This window comes from Pongo pygmaeus, chromosome 7 (genome assembly GCF_028885625.2).
Source record: "Pongo pygmaeus isolate AG05252 chromosome 7, NHGRI_mPonPyg2-v2.0_pri, whole genome shotgun sequence".
Classification (NCBI taxonomy): domain Eukaryota; kingdom Metazoa; phylum Chordata; class Mammalia; order Primates; family Hominidae; genus Pongo; species Pongo pygmaeus.
In genome coordinates, this window is record NC_072380.2 from 81679240 (window position 1) to 81698944 (window position 19705).

The 19705-nt window shown below is 40.3% G+C and overlaps 1 protein-coding gene across 25 annotated transcripts in view; it reads left to right on the forward strand.

Moving 5' to 3' along the window:
- Positions 1 to 19705, forward strand: part of SULF1 (sulfatase 1) — a 191504-nt gene that overhangs the window by 87604 nt on the left and 84195 nt on the right. For 10 of the 25 annotated variants that reach the window (XR_008504139.2, XM_063668856.1, XM_063668855.1 and 7 more), the window contains 2 exons: positions 8927 to 8999; positions 9303 to 9534. Coding sequence is in view for 24 of the 25 variants with exons in the window: in XM_063668856.1 (XP_063524926.1) it covers positions 9363 to 9534 (172 nt within the window). In the remaining variant the exon portion in view is untranslated. Of the gene's footprint in view, positions 1 to 7026; positions 7124 to 8167; positions 8486 to 8926; positions 9000 to 9302; positions 9535 to 19705 lie in introns of all 25 variants that reach the window. The other 15 variants (XM_063668854.1, XM_063668864.1, XM_063668849.1 and 12 more) reach the window with 4 other exon arrangements.

Here is a 19705-nt window from a genome sequence, read left to right on the forward strand (position 1 = left end):
CACTACAGATTCATTATTTGAATCTATAAATGTTAGGAAAATTATGGTTTTAGAAATCTCCTGTTGTATCTCTTGAGTTGTTAGTCTTTCTAAAAAAAGAAAGAAAGAAAGAAAGAAATTGGCCAGTCACGGTGGCTCACACCTGTAATCCCAGCACTTTGGGAGGCCGAGGCAGGTGGATCACGAGGTCAGTAGATCGAGGCCATCCTGGCTAACATGGTGAAACCCCGTCTTTACTGAAAATACAGAAAATTAGCCGGGCATGGTGGCGTGCGCCTGTGGTCCCAGCTACTCGGGAGGCTAAGGTAGGAGAAGGGCGTGAACCTGGGAGACGGAGCTTGCGGTGAGCCGAGACTGCGCCACTGCACTCCAGCCTGGGCGACAGGGCGAGACTCCGTCTCAAAAAAAAAAAAAAAAATTCATACATAAACTAATCTGCATTTTAAAGTTTCTTTGAAAATGTCTCCAAGCAAAGGCATTGGCTTTAATAGGATATTTGATTTTTTAAAGGTTCTCCTGTAAATAATACATTTTGAAAAAAATACAGCTAATCTCCATAATTTGCCTTGAGCTGGGAGCTAGAATTGTCTTTTGCAATGCGAATGCCTCCTTCACACTGTTTCCCAGAGCTTTCTTTCCTGGTCCTCTCTCTGCCTCTGCGGGAGGCCAAGGGACGGAGGAAGGAACTTGTTTCCCCACTCTGCTGTGTTTAGCCCTGCAAAGAAGTCAGAGAGCATTATACTGGCAGTCAACTTGATGGCATAGGAAGTAGGCCAGTGGGCTGGGCGCGGTGGCTCACGCCTGTAATCCCAGCACTCTGGGAGGCCGGGACAGGCAGATCACTTGAGGTCAGGAGTTCGAGACCAGCCTGCCAACATGGTGAAAGCCCCTCTCTATTAAAAACATAAAAATTAGCCGGGCGTGGTGGTGCATACCTGTAATCCCAGCTACTTGGGAGGTTGAGAAAAGAGAATCACTTGAACCTGGGAGGCAGAGGTTGCAGTGAGCCAAGATCTCGCCACTGCACTCCAGCCTAGGCAACAGACAAGACACCCTCTCAAAAAAAAAAAAAAAAAGTATGCCAGTGGGCTTCTCTTGACTGCAGCTTCATTTATATAGTAAAGTCAGGTGTTCCTCTTCCTACATACGACTGCGAGATAGTATTTCGAGAAATGATTTTCAGATGGTATATTTATGTTTCGAAACCATTTCTTGTAGTACAAGATAGTGTTTCCAGAAATGCTTTCAAAACATAAATATACCATCTAATTGTCTTTTTAAAAATATTTACTTCAACTTAAATGTATCTCAAGAATTGTTGAACTTTAAAAATTTTTGCATTGCGCCAGATTATGTACATCAGGAAAACAGACTAAAACGAAACATGTATAAAAAATCCCCGAATCTGTCAAAAGTGTATTTTTAGTATCTAAGAATGATTGAACTTTATACTGTGAGGAAGATTATGTTTCTTCGTTACTTGAGATATGTGTCTGTGTGTGGGTACATATATTTATACACATATCTTAAGTATGTGTGTGGGCATATGCACGTGTATGCGTGTGTGTGTGTGTGGGTGTGGTATGTGCGTGTAGAGAAAGAGAAAGACATGGGGTACTAGTGAAATGTAATGTTTGTGGCATAGACATTAGTGCTCAGCAAACACTGGTCCACTAAATTTTCCAGTGGCCTTGCCGTTGAGTGGGGCCACATGACTAGTCTCATCCAATGAAATGTTAGAAGTGAACTGGGTCACTTCCAGGTTGAAGCCCTGAAAAGCTCCTGCAAAATTCTTGAGCTTATTCTTCCCTTGCTTCTTGGTCTAGTTATTGCAGCAACAGGACAACAGTGCCCCCATCAGTGTGCATCCATGCATGGCTGGGCAAAGCAGAGTTCTCTGCCATTCTATGTGTGACTTGCAGTATGAGTGACAAATATGCTTTTATCATATTTGGAATTTCTTTCTTATTGCAACAAACTACTTCTGCTGACTAATGCAATATCTCAAGGTACTTCAGTACAAATAAGCCATAAATATATAAAACCAAAGGCAAATTTAATGAAATTTAATGTAATAAACCATATATTTTAAGACCTAGCTAAGATGCCCAAGACAACATTCTAGTTCTTTTTAACAATATTGCTGCCCTTCCACCAAACCCACTTTATGTTTTTTCATCAACTTTTATTTTAAGTCCAGGGGTACATGTGCAGGATGTGCAGGTTTGTTACACAGGTAAACGTGTGTCATAGTGGCTTGCTGCACATGTCATCCCATTATCTAGGTATTAAGCCCAGCATATATTAGCTATTCTTCCTGATGCTCTCCCTCCCCCAACCCTGAAGACCCCCCAACAGGCCCCAGTGTGTGCTGTTCCCCCACATGGGTCCATGTGTTCTCATCATTCACCTCCCACTTATAAGTGAGAACATGTGCTGTTTGGTTTTCTGTTCCTACGTTAGTTTGCTGAGGATAATGGCTTCCAAGTTCATCCATGTCCCTGCAAAGGACGTGATCTTGTTCCTTTTTATGGCTGCATAGTATTTCATGCAAATCCACTTTACCTGAAGTTTCCAATGCCTCTTCTTTTGGAAATCCAGTTGTCTCTTTGTTCTCATTCTCTTGGATCTCACTGCCACCATTGAAACCATTGATCATTTGGACCACGACTGGTCACCAATGACCACTATTAGTACCTTTAGACACTTTGTAACATATGCTTCTGGAATATTGAGTTCTTCTGGTGGTTTTCATAATATCCAGATCACTTTGTTTTCCTTTGTCTTGTTAATTTCATCTGAAAGAAGCTGGACAAATTTTAATTTGGACTTTATGCATTCTCTAAAATGCCCTTCGGAAGCTTGTTTCAATATGGTTTTAGTTCCTGCTTTTATGAGGCAGAGTCTCAAAGGTACATTTCTCACTTCATCCTTCAAACTCTTCAACTCCATCTATTTTCTTCCTCCCTGAGAAGACAGAGAGAAAACCTAGAAAACTTAAGTTTATTTATTTCTATGTTTTGTAATGCAACAGATTATTGAAAAAATTCAATATATACATGAATTAAGCCAAAAAATAAAATCTGTCCCTCTCCCTCACTATACACCAGGGATAACCAGCACTCACCACTGTGTGAATAGATGAGCTTTGAAGATTCCTTCCAATTTCAAGATTTACAGTGTTGGGTGGCAGGAGGAGAAGAGAAAGAAAGATCTCATCATTTTGCCAAATATTTCCCCACAGGTGCTCCAGGTCACAGGCATACACTTTTCAGCTGTCATTGTTTGTTGGAAGAGGATTTATTATTGGAGGAGAATAAAAGTGTTACTACACCAGGAGGGGATGATTGTCTATCTTCTTTGCTTGGAGTTGTAATAAATTAGACCAGGAAACAGGCTTTCTGGAGATTAACAGTAGGTGAACTTGCCAGCTTTGGGGTTGTTAAAAGAAGAAATTAGCTTCTTCGTGGATTCACGTATCTTATAAAGAAGATAGCACATCCTGAAGGCTTACTCTAAAGAAAAGAAGTAATATCTGGGAGACTCAAAAGCCAAAATTAAGGGGAAAGGGCCATGTTGACTGATCCTAAGAACTGTATGTAGACAGCAATGTGGGATGGGAGGATGAGATGTGGGTACCAGCTTCTTGCTGGTGTAATTCTACTTTGCTTGCCTCTGACAATAATCTAAGTGTGTTCTGGCTAAATTCAGCTTCGCATAACTGCATAATCTCCCCTGCCCCTGCTGTTTCAACTGGTTATGGTGTCCCTTTTTTCTCTGGCCTAACTATAAAGTGCCATTGCTTTGTACTAGAAATAATTCTTTTGCCCCATCCTAGAGAGGTTTATTTCTGTGACGAGTGGGTTGTTCTGACCCTGTCCCTTGCATACTTCAGATGCGTGGGCATTCATTTGTAAAATTTTGTGTTATCCTTGGGTAATAAAAAACACAGAATTTTATCACTCATCAACAACTTTTATCTGAGACCAGGCATTTACAACTGAGGACAGTTTCAAGGCTTTAAGGAAAAAAAGTAAATGAGAAGCTTGTGACTAAGGCCAGACCTACAGCCTTAAATGTGAGAGTCTGGGCTTAACTATAGAACAAGGTACACTATAAGCCAGCAATTCTCAAACCCTTTGGTTGGTCTCAGTATCCCTTTATGTAATTAAAATTTATTGAAGACCCTTGCCCCAACAGTTTTTATGTGGATTATAATTATTAATACTTAGAAGTGAAAACTGAGAAAATTTTCAAATATTTGATTCTTTTGAAAATAATAAATCTATTATATGTTAACCTAAATGATGTATTTTAGAAAAAATAACTATACTTTCCAAACAAAAAAATTGTGAATAAAGTATGAATTCATTTTACATTTTTGCAAATCTCTTTAATGTTTATCTGAAAAGAAGGAAGTCGAATTCTTATTTCTGCTTCTACATTCAATCTGTTGAAATACACTGTTCTGGCTGAAGTACAGTTAATAAAATCCAGAATCACATGAATAAGTAGTTGGAAAGTAGAAGCATTTTAATAGCTTTTTCAGATACTTATAGATATTTTCTGATACTACAACAAAACTTGGCAAGTGATAATTCATTAAAGGTTAGTTGTCTTAAGAAATCTGAAGCCATATCAATGAACTTTTCATTCTGTTACAATAGAATCCAGTGGTCATGTTGTACTTCAAATGAATTTTTTATTCATGTAAGATTTTGTAGCACTGTGATTATTTGGGAAATTTGGTTCACTGAACTATGCGAATATTCTAAATATTGACTCATTTCATTTTACAATATCAAAAAATAACATTTGTTAACATCACTACCATTGTCATCAGAAAAAGTTTTACTTATTGGGGGGAGTCTGCCAAGTGTAGTATACAAGTTTTCCAGAATTCTAATTTTAACTTGAAAGGTAGATTTCTATCATTGGTAACAAACACTGTCAATTGTTTCACTTGAAATGATAGGCTCATTTCATTCATTATTTGAGAAAATGTCTGCCAAATATCCAAGTCCAAAAAATTCTTTTAAGTAAAAGTAGTGTTTCATTTTTTCTTTTTTTGTTTAAAGCCACTTTAGCTTGCAGCTCAGCCACCCTCATGCTTTTCCTCAAGACAGCCATCATACTCCCCCAGCCACCAAGGGACTTTGTATGAACCTCTTATCTCAGAAAACACAACAGTGAAAAGAAAAGATGTGTACTCAAGGTCAAGGTTTAATAAAATTAGTGGTTTTACTGCTTCATCTTAAGTGAAGCTGGTTTTTTTTGTTGTTGTTGTTTTTGTTTGTTTGTTTGTTTTTACTATATGTGAAGCTTTTATCATTCATTCTAAGACAAAAGCGGAAAGCGGTTCTACCTACCATTGCTCTTACGCCATCTGTAGAAATGTCAGCACAGTGAAGAAAGCAAATAATGTGTCAGTATTCTTATCAAAATAGTTCTGACCTCATGAACCTCCCAAAAGGGTCACAGGGTCCTCCAAACGTCCCAACCTATACTTTGGACATTGCTGCTGTGGACAAAAGCAAGGTGCTTTTGATATATGGGCCACCATCCCCTCTAGAGATCTAGCACCAAGCTGCCCAGCCAAAGGGGGGATTGGGGAAGACAGAGGTCCCCTTAAACCTTTGGGAGCAACAGGGCTTCAGTTTAGATTGGGGTATTGTGGAACAAACATATGTGACCTAAACTTTCTATCCAGTTGGCTGGACATCTTTCCAGTCTTTTTTTTTTTTTCTTTTACGTGTGACTTGAAACATTTAATGCCACTTTTATAGTTTGGCTTGACCGCCCTAAGCCACCCTAAACAAAGTCTTGTAAACTTTCCACACCAATTGACCATAACTACAACTGCTGTTTTCATTTTATGGCTTGGAGTAAAAGCAACTTATATCCTGGTCTTGATTGGTGAAGAATAGAACACTGTTCTTCATACTCACTCTGTATGTGTGAGAAAAACCTTTCTAAATTTCTTTCATTTTCTACACTTTCTCAAGACAAATTGTTAGTCTCTAAGGACTCTTGTTGCCCACCACAAAGTATCCAATTCAAACATTGCATCCTTGTCTCTTCTGTCAAGCTCCGCATTTTGTCTGTCAGGACTTTTTCCCCTTCTTTACTTCTTTTCCTTCTAGAGCTGGAAACCAGGCAGTAAGAGGATGACAGGCTTTAAAAGGTCATTTTTGAATACAGAATTGTCTGTGTGCAGTGTTTCTAGAGTGGCATGTTTTGTGTGTTTTAGTGAAGGAAGGTGAGATAGAGAGAGGACTCGTGCTGGCCAGACTAGTCAAAAAATTCAATTTTCTTGACCACTTAATGTATATCCTTGTAGGTATGAATTCCCTGAATTGAATGTTGGTGGTGGTGGGGAGAAGCTGACCAAAAGGTCCAAAGTTCTAGTGAGACAGGAGGAATAAACTAAAGATCTGTTGCCCAGCAAGGTGACCACAGTTAATAACAATGAATTAATTGTATGTTTCAAAAATGCTAACAGAATAGATTCTTAAATGTTCTCACTACAAAAAAAAATGATAAGCATGTGAGGAGATAGACATGTTAATTAGCTTGATATAATCATTCCACAATGTACACATATATCAAACCATCAAATTGAACCCTGTAAATATATACGATTATCATTTGTCAATAAAAATAAAAATTTTAATTAAAAAAATAAGATAAACTGTGGCAGAAAAAAATGTAGATCTTTTCTGCACTTTTCATTCACCAACAGGAAGTTCACTTCATAGGAAAAAACCACTCTCTCTTTTCCATATTAGGAAATGATTTTTGATGTAGTTTATACAAAGGTATCATTAAAGCTAATTTGCTTTTTCCTAAAGGAAGAAGTAAAGTAAATAAGATAAAGAAAAGAATAACTAGCAATGTTGATTGGGTTCCAGCAAAGGTTATCAGCATCTGAATTGTCAAGAACTTTCAGTTTCTTGTATTGCTGATTATTTAAACTCAAATGCCACTGTTTGTCTAATGCAGTGAGCCTGTAACTGTTCCTACCAGGTTGCTACCATCAGCAGAGGTTCGTTTACAGTATAGTGGATGCACAAAGGCCCTCTTCACAAACTCTCCCTTCACACACCTCTGCAGGCTTTGAGAGGTGAGCAAAGTTTTTGCTACTTAAAGAACCAACCTCTAAGAAATTTTTGTATTTAACTATTTAGCCTGACCCATGCTTTGTGAGAACAAGCCATTGTTTATCATTTTATTGCTTTAGTTTTCCTGTCCCTTCATGCCTGTCAAGTTTCTCACGATTTAAAACAAATGCACAGAAACCAAACAGTCAGTGCAGAATAATTGCAGGCTTTCAGTGTTCAGCATGCACAGCAATCACTGTGGAATCACCCTGAGTTATTAAGAAGAAAGCACCAAATCTTACATTAGTGACTTCTACAGAGCTGCGTTATCAATTGGAGCGGTCTTTTTTGTTGCAGATAATGTAGTCAGGACTGCCTGGCTGCAGACACTAGAGTTTTGTTTAAAAACCAATTTCTTCTAGTCTCTTTCTCTCTCTTGCAGTGTAATTACAGGCTGCAGAGTGAAAAGCATTAGAACTGTTTACAAAACAGCTCATAAAGTTTAAAATAGTGGGGATACGTGTGTGTGTTTGTGTAAAACAAAATAATGTGTACGGTAGGGGTAAACAATATCCAGTCTTTCTTCTTTCACTACCCCGTCACCCTCCAGAATTAAGGGCATGAAGTTGAGAGATGGAGCCCTTTCCTCCTGCTATGCGATGCTTACACTTAATTAGTTATGCCTACTTATCCAATGCCAGTTTATTGTTGCAGATCAAAATACAGATTCTCAGGTGTATGGGGACTGAGTGGCTGATGAAACAGACTGCTATCTAATTAATTTTAGGGCAACCTATATTCCCATAAAGTTGTTCCCTCATGACATATGAGAGAAAGATTTTATTTTTTTAATGAGCCCTTTGCTATCTTTCCAAGAGAAAAGCTTTCAGCAGGTTAGTGTTCCAAAGTGAGAGGGGCATTTTTCCAACCCTTTCAAAAGCCTCCTTCTGTGCAGCTTTGCAAAGATTTTGCAGCTCGCCCTTCTGGATTTTATTTATTTATTTTTTAATGTGGAAGGGTAGCCGCTAACTCCAGCCTTGGGGCCAATCAATCATTTTGCTTCACAGGTTGAAGATCTGCAACAAAGCGAAACCCCTGCGCTATCTATGCCTTACCGGTCTCACCAACAATAAGCCTGGTGACTGACAATCGAGAGGGGGCTCTGTCCACGTAGGTGCCAGCACAAGCTGAGGACACAAGTGGAACAGAGGAACCAGCCTTGCACGGAGGAAGCACCTTTTCCTTCTGGTGATTGATTGATGGGGGACAGTGAGGAGGTTTTCAGAGGCTGGAAAAAATTGTCCCAGTCACTTACTATGAAGTCTTTGTCAGCAGAAAAGGCTCTCCGGGGTAGAGAATGATATAATGCAGATGACAAATGACAGGTGTGTGTTTCGTTCTGCTTGCTAGGTACTCAGTATCACACGCAGGTGAGTCAGCACTCCCCAACACGCCCCTTGCGCCATCTGCTCCCCACATGCAAACACTCGTTCCCAATGCTCTGTGGTTTCCCTGGCACTGCTGGCTCTTCCTAATCGATCGTCAGCTCTGTTGGGGATGTGTAAAGTACTGTCAGAGTGTGAGCAGGGTGATACCTTACCACCCTTTTATGGAGTTGATTATGAAATGAAGATAGCATTTGAATCATTTGTTAGCAGTTCTGAAAGTTGTTTCCTTCTGTTCCTCCCTTTTGGAGCACAGAAGAAAAAAATATATGTAATATATACACATATAATATGCTGTTGCAAGAGACTACTTCAGATCGAAAATCTGTTTTTAAAATCATTGACTGATATTTCCTTTGTATTTTTTTCTCCCCCTTCCAGGACCCTATCTGCAGATGTTCTGAATACCTCTGAGAATACAGATTGATTATTCAAACAGGATACCTAATTCAAGGTATTAGCTCTTGTCAGAAAGCTTTTACATTTGAGCTCTGTGTTGGAAATTCTATTTTGGCAATGAATTGAAATAGGAAAAGTTGGAATGAGAATAAAGGAAAAAGTGAATTTGCAAAATAATCAAGTGCTTAAAAAACTACCCAGCACTTGTGAGGGTTTGCTATTTCTGACTCATGTGCAACCCTGTCTGTGCCAGCTTATGTGCCAATACTGACTTATTTGTAGCCCTTTCTCTGCAACTGTGCTTGGAGTTTGGATTTCATTTTAGTCTCACCGTCTCCGTTTTTCTCTGACTGCCCAGAACTCCAGAAATCAGGAGACGGAGACATTTTGTCAGTTTTGCAACATTGGACCAAATACAATGAAGTATTCTTGCTGTGCTCTGGTTTTGGCTGTCCTGGGCACAGAACTGCTGGGAAGCCTCTGTTCGACTGTTAGATCCCCGAGGTTCAGAGGACGGATACAGCAGGAACGAAAAAACATCCGACCCAACATTATTCTTGTGCTTACCGATGATCAAGATGTGGAGCTGGGTGAGACGCGGACTCTTCCTTTGTTAATCTCTTTTGTTCAGATGATTTATCGAGTCTCAGGATTATCAGTAGACATTTTGAGGTTTTGCACTTAATTATTGTACGTTAACCAACACCCTAGTTTATGCAATGAACTTGTATTGATCATAAGGCATTTGGTTTGTGTTTCAGCATTACTTTTCTGATGTTATGCTTTTGAAATGGTCGGGGAAGGGGCCTGGGGGAGTAGGACAATTGAGAAAGAGGATCAGCACTGAAGACTGTAGAAGTAAAGGATTGAAAGCCCTCAGTTAAGACATTGTAAAAATATTTGGGCAAAGTTGTTTCAAACAGTATGAGGATGTGACTGTAATTCTATGCAATAGATATGAATATAGACTGATACTAAAGGAACTTGCAGTGGTTAATATTATTAGAGTGGATTACTTATTCACAGTTTGTTATAGTAATTGTTAGGTATTTGAAAGTTGCAGTGTTCTACATGTCTTTTGGTAGAGAATTCACTTACTACTACCTTAGGTATGATGCTTTTTTATTTAGCTTGCCTAGGCTAATTGTAGAGCACCCAGAAAGCCTGCCAAAATCTAGTGATTCTAACTTACCTTCTGTATCATCTGATTGGGTTTCTTATCTTCTCACCGTCTTCAATGGTCCAGCCCTAGGGTCTTGTTCATAAGCCGAGGGCCAATTCTTCTAGTCCACCTAGTGCAAGGCAGATAGAAAGCTTGCCCCTAGAAGTTGTCACTACCACTCCTCATTTCCTTTCCTGAACCCAAATTCCTTGTTCTCAGGCATCACCCAGCTGTGCTTAGCCATCACATTCAACCTGACTGGTAGTTGAATCCTCTAGCAGAGCATGCTGGGCTTCTTTACCGAGCTCCTGCGGCTCAGGTTCTTGAGGATAAAACTCTCCATGCTGGCACTTGGTCTCCATGGAAGGGGACTTTGGTTTCCCACTTGAAACCAGACGGTGGGATCCCAGTAAAGTTAATTCTTTGGGTTCAGCTGGAAGCAAATGCGCTAAAAAGCCAGCAGAGGTCATTATTGCTGACGTTGGTTTGAGGAGTCAACCCAACTTTTTTTTTTTAACAAGGGTATTGATTTTTGGGCAACAGGCCAAAATGAAAGGTGTCACACATACATGAGTATGTATTTAGCACATATGATGTTAGTATGTATGTAAGTGGTGGTTTAAATTACTTACAGAGCAAGTAATTTTAGCTTTTTTAGACCCTTGTGGGTCCATTTCAAGTTAGTTTAGTGCCTAATGTGTTAATAGCACAGTCTCTGCATAAGGATTACAATGTTAAACACATCCTTGCCCTCTGCTTGACCTCACACCTGAACTCACCTCGCTTTTGCTACAGCTGAGATCTCTGGATCCTCTCATCTCTCCCAGTTTTTCCCTCACCGGTTTGTCACCTGGCCTGCCTGCCTCTCTTGGCCACCCTTCACTCAATTGCCAGAGTTATCTTTCAATTACCTCTCTGATCAGATCACTTCTCTGCTTAAGTCCCTTCTGTGGTTTCCCTTTGCCATGAGATTATGCCCTTCTCCTCTGTGGGCAAATGAGTTCTGAGCCATGTGGCCCCTGCCTGTCCCCAAGGCTGTTTCCCTTTCCCCCACTTTCACTCTGTGCTTCATAAACACAATTGCCATCTCCCCAAAAGTGTCTGGTGGCTTCATCCCCCTCGCCTCTATCCATGCCTTTGCACATCTCATCCTCTCTGGCTTTTCCTCTTTCTCCACCTGGAGAAACCCTGCCTGTTCTTCATAACCCAGTTCATGTCATGGGCTTGGTGTTCCCAAACCAAAACCACCCTCCCCTCCAGCAGCATTGATGGAACTTTTCTTTGCACACCGAGAACATGACTCCAGCATGGTGCTCATTCCACCATACCCTTCCGTGCCTGTCCCTTCCACTTGACCAAGATCAACCAGAGAGCAAGGGTGTGTTTTATGTTGCACTCCTCATGCACTCCTAGTGCCTGGGAATATAGTGGGCACTAAACTAACTTGAAATGGACCCATAAGGCTCTAAACAAGCTAAAATTCCCAGAAATAAATGTAAGTATTCATCATGATCTACCTCTTCAATATACAGCACTGTCTTTAAAATATATTAAGAAATTGCTCATAACTTTATTTTTTAACAGAATTCAAATTTTCAGCCTTGTCCTATAGTCCATTTATTCATCCAGTAAATACTTTCTGTGTAGTTACCAAGTATTGCCCTCCATTGGAGGCATGTGAATATCATGGTGAAGGGTTATAGACCAGGCTCAGTCCACCCAGATATTTCCTACATATTTGCCTTTAACTCCTTCCTTGATTTTCTAGCCAGATAACATGCTAAGAACTAGCTTATTGGCTGGGCATGGTGGCTCTCGCCTGTAATCCCAGCACTTCGGGAGGCCGAGGCAGGCAGATCACCTGAGGTCAGGAGTTCAAGACCAGCCTGGCCAACACAGTGAAACTTCGTCTGTACTAAAAGTACAAAAATTAGCCAGGCGTGGTGGCAGGCACCTGTAATCCCAGCTACTCAGGAGGCTGAGGCAGGAGAAGCACTTGACCCGTGAGGCAGAGGTTGCAGTGAGCCGAGATCACGCTATTGCACTCCAGCCTGGGCTACAGAGCGAGACTCCATTTCAAAACAAAAAAAGAACTAGCTTATTTAACCCTCACAGTAACTCTAGGAAGTAGTTACTATTCTCTCTTTGATTTAGGTATGAGAAAAATGAGGCTTAGAGAAGTCATGTAGCTTGTGGTGAGCAAGTAAATTGTGAAACCCAGACCTGTATTAGATCTGAGTCTCCACAGCTACGTATTTAACCACTATCCCTTCCGTTAATCAGCCATCTACAAATAATTATTAAGCACCTCCTAAAAACAATCTGCAAATGCATAATATTTTAGGTTCTGGGAGAGAGGGAACAGAAGCAAAAGATGGGCCACTGGCAAAAACAAAATGACTAGGAACCACAGTGAACTGTGGGTTGGAGGTCCAGAAAAGACCTCCTTTCTTGGCAGAAAAGTCATGCTCTTGGTAGTGGTTCCTGCTTGATGGAGACTTTTCCTCATTTTTCTGTAATGTGCTCATAATCCTTCTAGAACATCATTGCTCTAGATTTTGGGTGTTGGTTGTTTTGTTTTGTTTTGTTTTTTTACCATCTTAACCATTTTTAAGTGTACAGTTCAGTACTGTTAAGTACATTTACATTGGTGTGCAACCCATCTCCAGAACTCTTTTCATCTTACAAAAGTAAAACCCTATACCCATTAAAAAGCAACTCCCGTTTCTCTCTCCCTCAGTCCTGGCAACTATCATTCTACTTTCTGTCTCTGTGGATTTGACTACTCTATGTACCTCATATGGGTAAAATCATACAGCATTTATCTTTTTATGACTGGCTTATTTTACTTACCCTCATGTCCTCAAGGCTCATTCGTGTTGTAACATGTGTCAGAGTGTCCTTCCTTTTTAATGCTAAATAACTTTTCATTGCATATATGTACCACATTTTTTTAACCCATTCATCCACTGTTGGAAATTTGAGTTGCTTCCTCCTTTTCCCTATTGTGGATAATGCTGCTGTGAACGTGGGTGTACAAAGAGCTCTTCAAGACCTTGCTTTTAGTTATTTTGGAGCTATACCCAGAAGTGGAATTGCTGGATCATATGATACTTTTATTTTTATTATTTTGAGGAACCACCTTACTGTTCTCCATAGCAACTCACCATGTTACATTCCCTCCAACTGAGCACAAGTGTCGTAATTTTTCCACATCCATGCCCACACTTGTTATTTTCTGGTTTTGTTTTTAATAGTAGCCATCCTAATGGGCATGAAGTGGTATCTCATTGTCACTTTGATATGGTTAGGTTTTGTTTTGTTTTTTACTCCAGTGCAATTTTCTTTGCCAAGTGCTTTAATAAATCTTCACCTAATGCAAACCTTTTTGCACCTGTAATGCTGTAAGCAATTTTGGCTACTGTGCCTCCAAAAAGAAAGTAACAGACTTAGTAAAGACTTAGAAGAACAATTATGAAAATTCTTATAGAATACTTTTCTCATTGGGAAAGCATAAAGCAATCCTATCTGTTTATCTAGAAAGATGAAGGCTGAGAAGAGCTATAATCAAAGTTTATAAAATCGAGCCAGGGAGGAAAGTATTAGTTCCTTATGAGCAGGAGCCCTTCCCTTCACTTTCAGGACAAATAAACTATTACTCTGTAAAGGGAGTAAGACACATAAGGAATTCATTAATAAAAGTACTAGAACCTTGCATGTGGATAACACTTTATCTTTTTCCAAAGAACATTTTGTTCACATTATTGTGAATGAATACTGCCATCTCACGTGAGTTGGGTGGGTAGGACAAAGATCATCATTCCAGAAGGAAACAGCCTGTGGAAAGATGAAATGGCTTAACCATGGTCCCCTTACTTCTGAATTTGCTTTTCCCACAACTTAAGAAGTTGTTCACGTTGTGCCTATACCCGTAAGTACTTCAGGGTTTTAGGCTAGAATAATGGGTGGAAGATTTACAATTTTTTAAGCTAAGTAAACACGCACAGAAGTGATCAACATGAAGTTCAGGATAATGGCTACCACTGGGGAAAACGTGATGACCGAGAGCATCAGTACATTCACATTCTATTTCAAAATTGAAAAAATATATATCTGAAAGAATATAATCAAGTTAAGTTTTGTTAAAGCTAGGAGATGCATTATTTGTTCTGTTACACCCTACACTTGAAATATTTTATAAATCAGAAGGAAGAAAATAGAAAATGTTTGAGGGACTCCTCTAACTTTCTGAGCCTAGCATCAAAGAAATTGGGCTCTAAATCTTTCCCAAATGGCCTTTGGTGCCACTCTGAGAAACAAAATATTGAGCAGATTAGACCATTGATCTGACTCAATATGGCATTTCTTACATTCCTAGGAAATTGGCCTGACAGGAACATCTCAGTAACATTGACCCGATGTTTCTCTTAGATCATATGTAGAGGGAAGCTATGAGTACATGGAGATATTTTGTTTCTTTAAAGCAGAAGCCAGAATACAAGATATTCAGACCAGAGCTAGCCCACAGATGTATGTTGTTTGATGAGCATACGTTTCAGAATTAAGCCAATATTTTAAAATCATATTTTAAAACATATATAACATATAAAAAAATCAGATTCTGATGTTTCTTGAAAATTCAAAAAATGAAGGCTTATATTCCCATGAAGCAGTCATCACTTAGATGTTTGAAGGGGAGCTGCAGCTGCTCTCGGACATTGGGATCCCCCACTACTGTGTTGTCCCTCAATACTTATGCCAAGGTGCAGGTGCCATTTATCATTGACCATACTGCTGTTTTTCTTATAGTCAGGAAAAGCTCTATAAACCATGTCTCGATCAAAGGTAAAACAACGAAAAGACACAAAAACCCTCTGACTTTTCTTATACCTGGCTGCCTTCACTTGCCTACCTTATCTGTGTAGCCCTGTAGGCATGTTAACTTCCATTCCTGTAAGTAGCTTTTAATGGCCTTGTGCTCTTTTGGAGGGGCCAGGAGGAAATAATGAGTCTTAGTGATCTGGAAACATTCCAGACTAATTTATTATTTTCTCTTTTTTCCCTTCTTCTCCCAAATACCTTTTCCCCTTTTGGTTTTAGGTAAAAAAAAATCTTTTTTTCTTGCCAATTCCATAGTTTGGGTAGAAAAAAATACCATTTAATTTTGTTATTTTTTATATGCTTATGCTTTTAGAATTAGAATATTCAATAGATCATACAGGCATTTTAATAAAGGAAATGTCACTGTTTCATGTTTCATAGTTTACTATGAAAATAACTGTTGGCATGCAAAAATGGCAGGGAAGTATCTAATACAAACGACTTAAATATTTAAAGCATTAGTCTTACTTCATCATAAAAGAATGACATCAACAAACACCCCTCCACAATCAGTAAGAGAAGGGTTTGCTTGTTGTTGTCACTCTTCAAACCATGAATGCTGTAATCCACATGGAAGTATCTCTCTAGGAAGCCAGGTGTATATGAATCCCACGTCTGGGACTTCCGTAAGTGATAATGACAATATTTACTGTTGAATTTCTGGTTCTGTAAGCTTTTCTGGACAGGACAAACAGGTTTGATGAAATTTTTAATGTTTAGTAATACAAAATACTGCATACTCAAATGCTAAGATATATGTATCGGGAAAGGTAAAGCTTTGTTTTGAAGTTTAAACATGTCAATGAAGTAATTCAGGATCTCTGGGTGATTTTAGCAAAGTCATCCAAATTAGGGGGACATTTTCTCCGATCCTTTTTCATACAAATGATTTTTGTATGAAATCATTCTGTATGAAATGATTTTGGGAATCAAGTAGTTGGAGTATATAAAGTGATTTAAATTCCTCACTATGGTTCTGTCTAGCCACAACCTATCACATACTCCATCCAAAGCACTATTCCTGGAGCTTTGATTTTTAACTGTGCCAAAATTGCAAACATGGTGGATCTTGATGGATTCCTGAAGGGTGGCACTTCTCCCACTCCCAGCCACCGCTGACCTCTTCAGCATCCTGGTCCACAGCCGATGGCTATCACAGCATCCTCCATCCTGCAGGAGCAATGGAAGATGTTCTCAGTCCCAACCTGGAACTGGGGCACTGGGACAGTGTGCCTTGGCAGTCCTGTGGCCTAGACCTTCCCTCTCATCAAGCCAGCCCAGTCAGCAGTGCATGCACACCAGCTACGCAGACATAATCACGGTTGCTTCAGAGCATTTGTGTCTGTCTCCCACTTCACAGGACAACTTAAAATAACAATGAAGTTGGGCTTTTTGCTTGGGGTGAGGAGTCAGTGTGTGTAGAAAGGGGAAGAATTGATATTTGTATTTGAAAACCAATATCAACATTTTAAGTCTTACAGCATAGAAAAGGTAGTTGACCTCTGTTCTCTCCTCCAGCTTTTGCACTTCAGATGTATATTACAGAGAAGAAGATGGAAGAGGCAGGAGAAAATTTAACGTGATGGGGTTGAGATGAGCACATAGGGCAACCACAGCCACGTCGGCACACTCCTTGCAGGAAGTACTTGATGGCATCATGCCGTTTGCTCAGCAACAACCTTGTAAACTAGTCGGAGTGGGGAGTGCTATTAGAAGCTCCATTTTACAGATGAGAAACGCAAAGCAAAAGAGGATAAATGACTTGCTCAGGCTAATCTGTGGAAAAATCCAAATGTTTTCCCACATGTTCAAGTCTAGGGCTCTTTCCCTTCTCATTTTTATCCTCCTCACTCCTGCCTTGTGAATCTGATTATGAGTGTTCAGCTTTACAATTCATATCATTCCTATGAAATAATTGTTGTAATAACTGAGAATCAGCACCGTTTGCATTTCAGGCACCCAAGGCCTGGAACCTACAGAAGTGAAGAGCTTCAGCTTAAAACAAAACTGAGCCCTTCCACTTACCGGACAGACATTGTCCTGTCCACTGCTCTCAACAGCTGTGAATAAATAACTATGAGTTTTATTACAGAATCATTTTTGGTAAGGTTTGCCAATAAAAAAATCAATGGCACAATCACAGTGGGAATATATACAGGGTAAGGCAGTGTTATTGACTGACATTAATCATTGCAAAGCCATTAAAAGGTGCTCGATGCTTCCCTTACTGGTACACACTAACACAGTGGAGTGAAGAGATTCAGATTCCTGCACACCATCATCTGTCTCTACCCAGAGAATCCATAGAGATCAGAGGCAACAATTAACACCACCATGGCAGTCAGCAGCTAAAGACAGACAGATCCACAGCCCACTCATGCCTCATCTGTGCCTGAGCCACTGAGACCATTTCAGCCTTGAGGAGAGGGTAGGAGACAGGTGTTAATGTCAGTCAGTATCTCCTCTAAGAGGCGAGAAGAATCAAAAGATGAGATTGCAGAAAGAGAGACCTATCGCGACTGCAAGCAGACGTCAATTCTGTTTCTCATCTTGAAAATGTCAATGTCACAGCCAGCATTCAGCCTAGATAGAGCTCAAGAGCATGGTCTCTGGGCAGACTGCCTACGTTTACTTCGGGGTTCTGCTACTGAGGGTCTGTGTGGCCCTAGACGCAGCACGATTTAGCCTTCTGCACCTCCATTTCATTATCTGTGATATAGGAATAATAGCTACTAGCACCCACCACAAAGGATTATTGTCTGGACCAAATTAATTGCTCATGTGAAGCACTTAGAAGAGAGTAAGCAGAAAATCAATATTTCTTTTTCCTGTCTACAATATACCTTATAGTCTTGGCAGTGATCTAAGCCACCTAGATCACTCAAAATGAGGCACCCACTACGGTCTCTTCCAGCTCTAGGCTTCCCTGATTCTGTGTCCAACCTAGAATACTTCTCCAGGTGAGATTCACTGAGAGGCAGCTTCAGCTTCACCCAGGTTTTGTTAGAAACACAAATTCTCAGATCCCATCCTAGACTTACTAAACCAGTATCTTGGGGTGGGTACAGGATTCTAGGGCTTATTATGCCCTTCAGGTGATTTTTTAAAGTTGGACAAGCATTGTGTCAGAATCTCTTTGCTGAGAACCTTCAAGCCAGATTCCTACTTTTTGTTTTGTTTTTATGAGACAGAGTCTCGCTCTGTCCCCCAGACTGAAGTGCAGTGGGGCGATCTTGGATCACTGCAACCTCTGCCTCCCGGGTTCAAGCCATTCTCCTGCCTCAGCCTCCCAAGTAGCTGGGTCTACAGGCACATGCCATCATGCTGGCTAATTTTTGTATTTTCAGTAGGGACAGGGTTTTACCATGTTGGCCAGGCTGGTCTTGAATTCCACGCCTCATGTGATTTGCCCACCTTGGCCTCCCAAAGTGCCGGGATTACAGGCGTGAACCACTGAGCCCAGCCTGAGATTCCCACTTTCAAGGACGCCAGTGGTGGAGCTGTGCTGTTAACAGTGCCTGTGGGGATCCAGTGTTGTCTTGGTTCCCTTTGACGTGTGGACTGGTGGGAACCAGGGCATCTGGAGGGATTGCTTGGAATCCCTACACCATCAGCTCAGTTAGTTAAGAAAAGGATGATACTGAGAATGAGAGGAGAATCCTAGCTGGGGCACTCCCAGCAGTGATGAATTGGGATAAGTTTTAGCCCCTGTTTTTATATTATTTTGACTTTAAATCAGATTTCTACCTCTGTCCCATATTTGTAGTCTAAATGAGTCTGTAAACTAGAGATTACAGTGCTGTGATTCAGAACCTTGGATGATGGCCTCAGCTTCATTTTTCTTTTATTTGAATTCAGCTAAGACTCATAAAGGAAACTGGGAGCTTGTTCTTTGAAATAGACTACTGGACAATGAAAAGCCATCAAGAGGGTTTGCTGTTTTCCCCAAATTCAAGATACTCAGTAACTAACTACTGCAGAGATCTAAAGAGGAGCAATGAGACATGGTAGACATCTTCAGTGTCACCTTTCACTCTCTTTCCACTTCTACATCTCCATTCATCCAGTTATCTCCAGCATATTCCCCTTGTGTGATCAACCAACACAAATATAAAATGCAACATTTCTAAAATGGGGTTTTAAAATCTCCCATAAGGCATATTCCTTTTTAGTTACTTCTTCACCATCAGTGAAACTATTGGTTTCCAGTTTTCTTCTCACGGTGAAAACTTCAAGGTGTTAGCCAACTCCCAGCCTTCTCGTGCATCACCACATCACTTGGATCTTCTTCTTAGGGTCACTCTGTGTCAGAGGCATAGTCATCCGAGTTCTTCTTTCCTCAGGGCTAGACAGCTTCAGTGACCTCATCTGTATCCTTCGTGGACCAGCAGCGGTGTGCCCTCCTCAATCCACACACCACCACTGCAACAGCAACGCCTCTCGAGGGGATTGCAATCCACTGCAATCTGCAATCCACTGCAGCAGCAACACCTTACCAAAGACTTTTTTCTTAACATGCCATTCATGCCTTTGACACAGAACATAACTCTACCTTTGTTTTTTTTATTCTATCATATCCAGTATCTCTGCCCAGCCTTCAAGCTATTTGCTAAATCTGCTTTCCACATTTCATGAAGAGAATTCTCCATATTTCTCTTCATGCCAGGAAATCAATGTGTTGTTCTCATCACTCTACTTGTTTCTTCCCACCTCCAGAG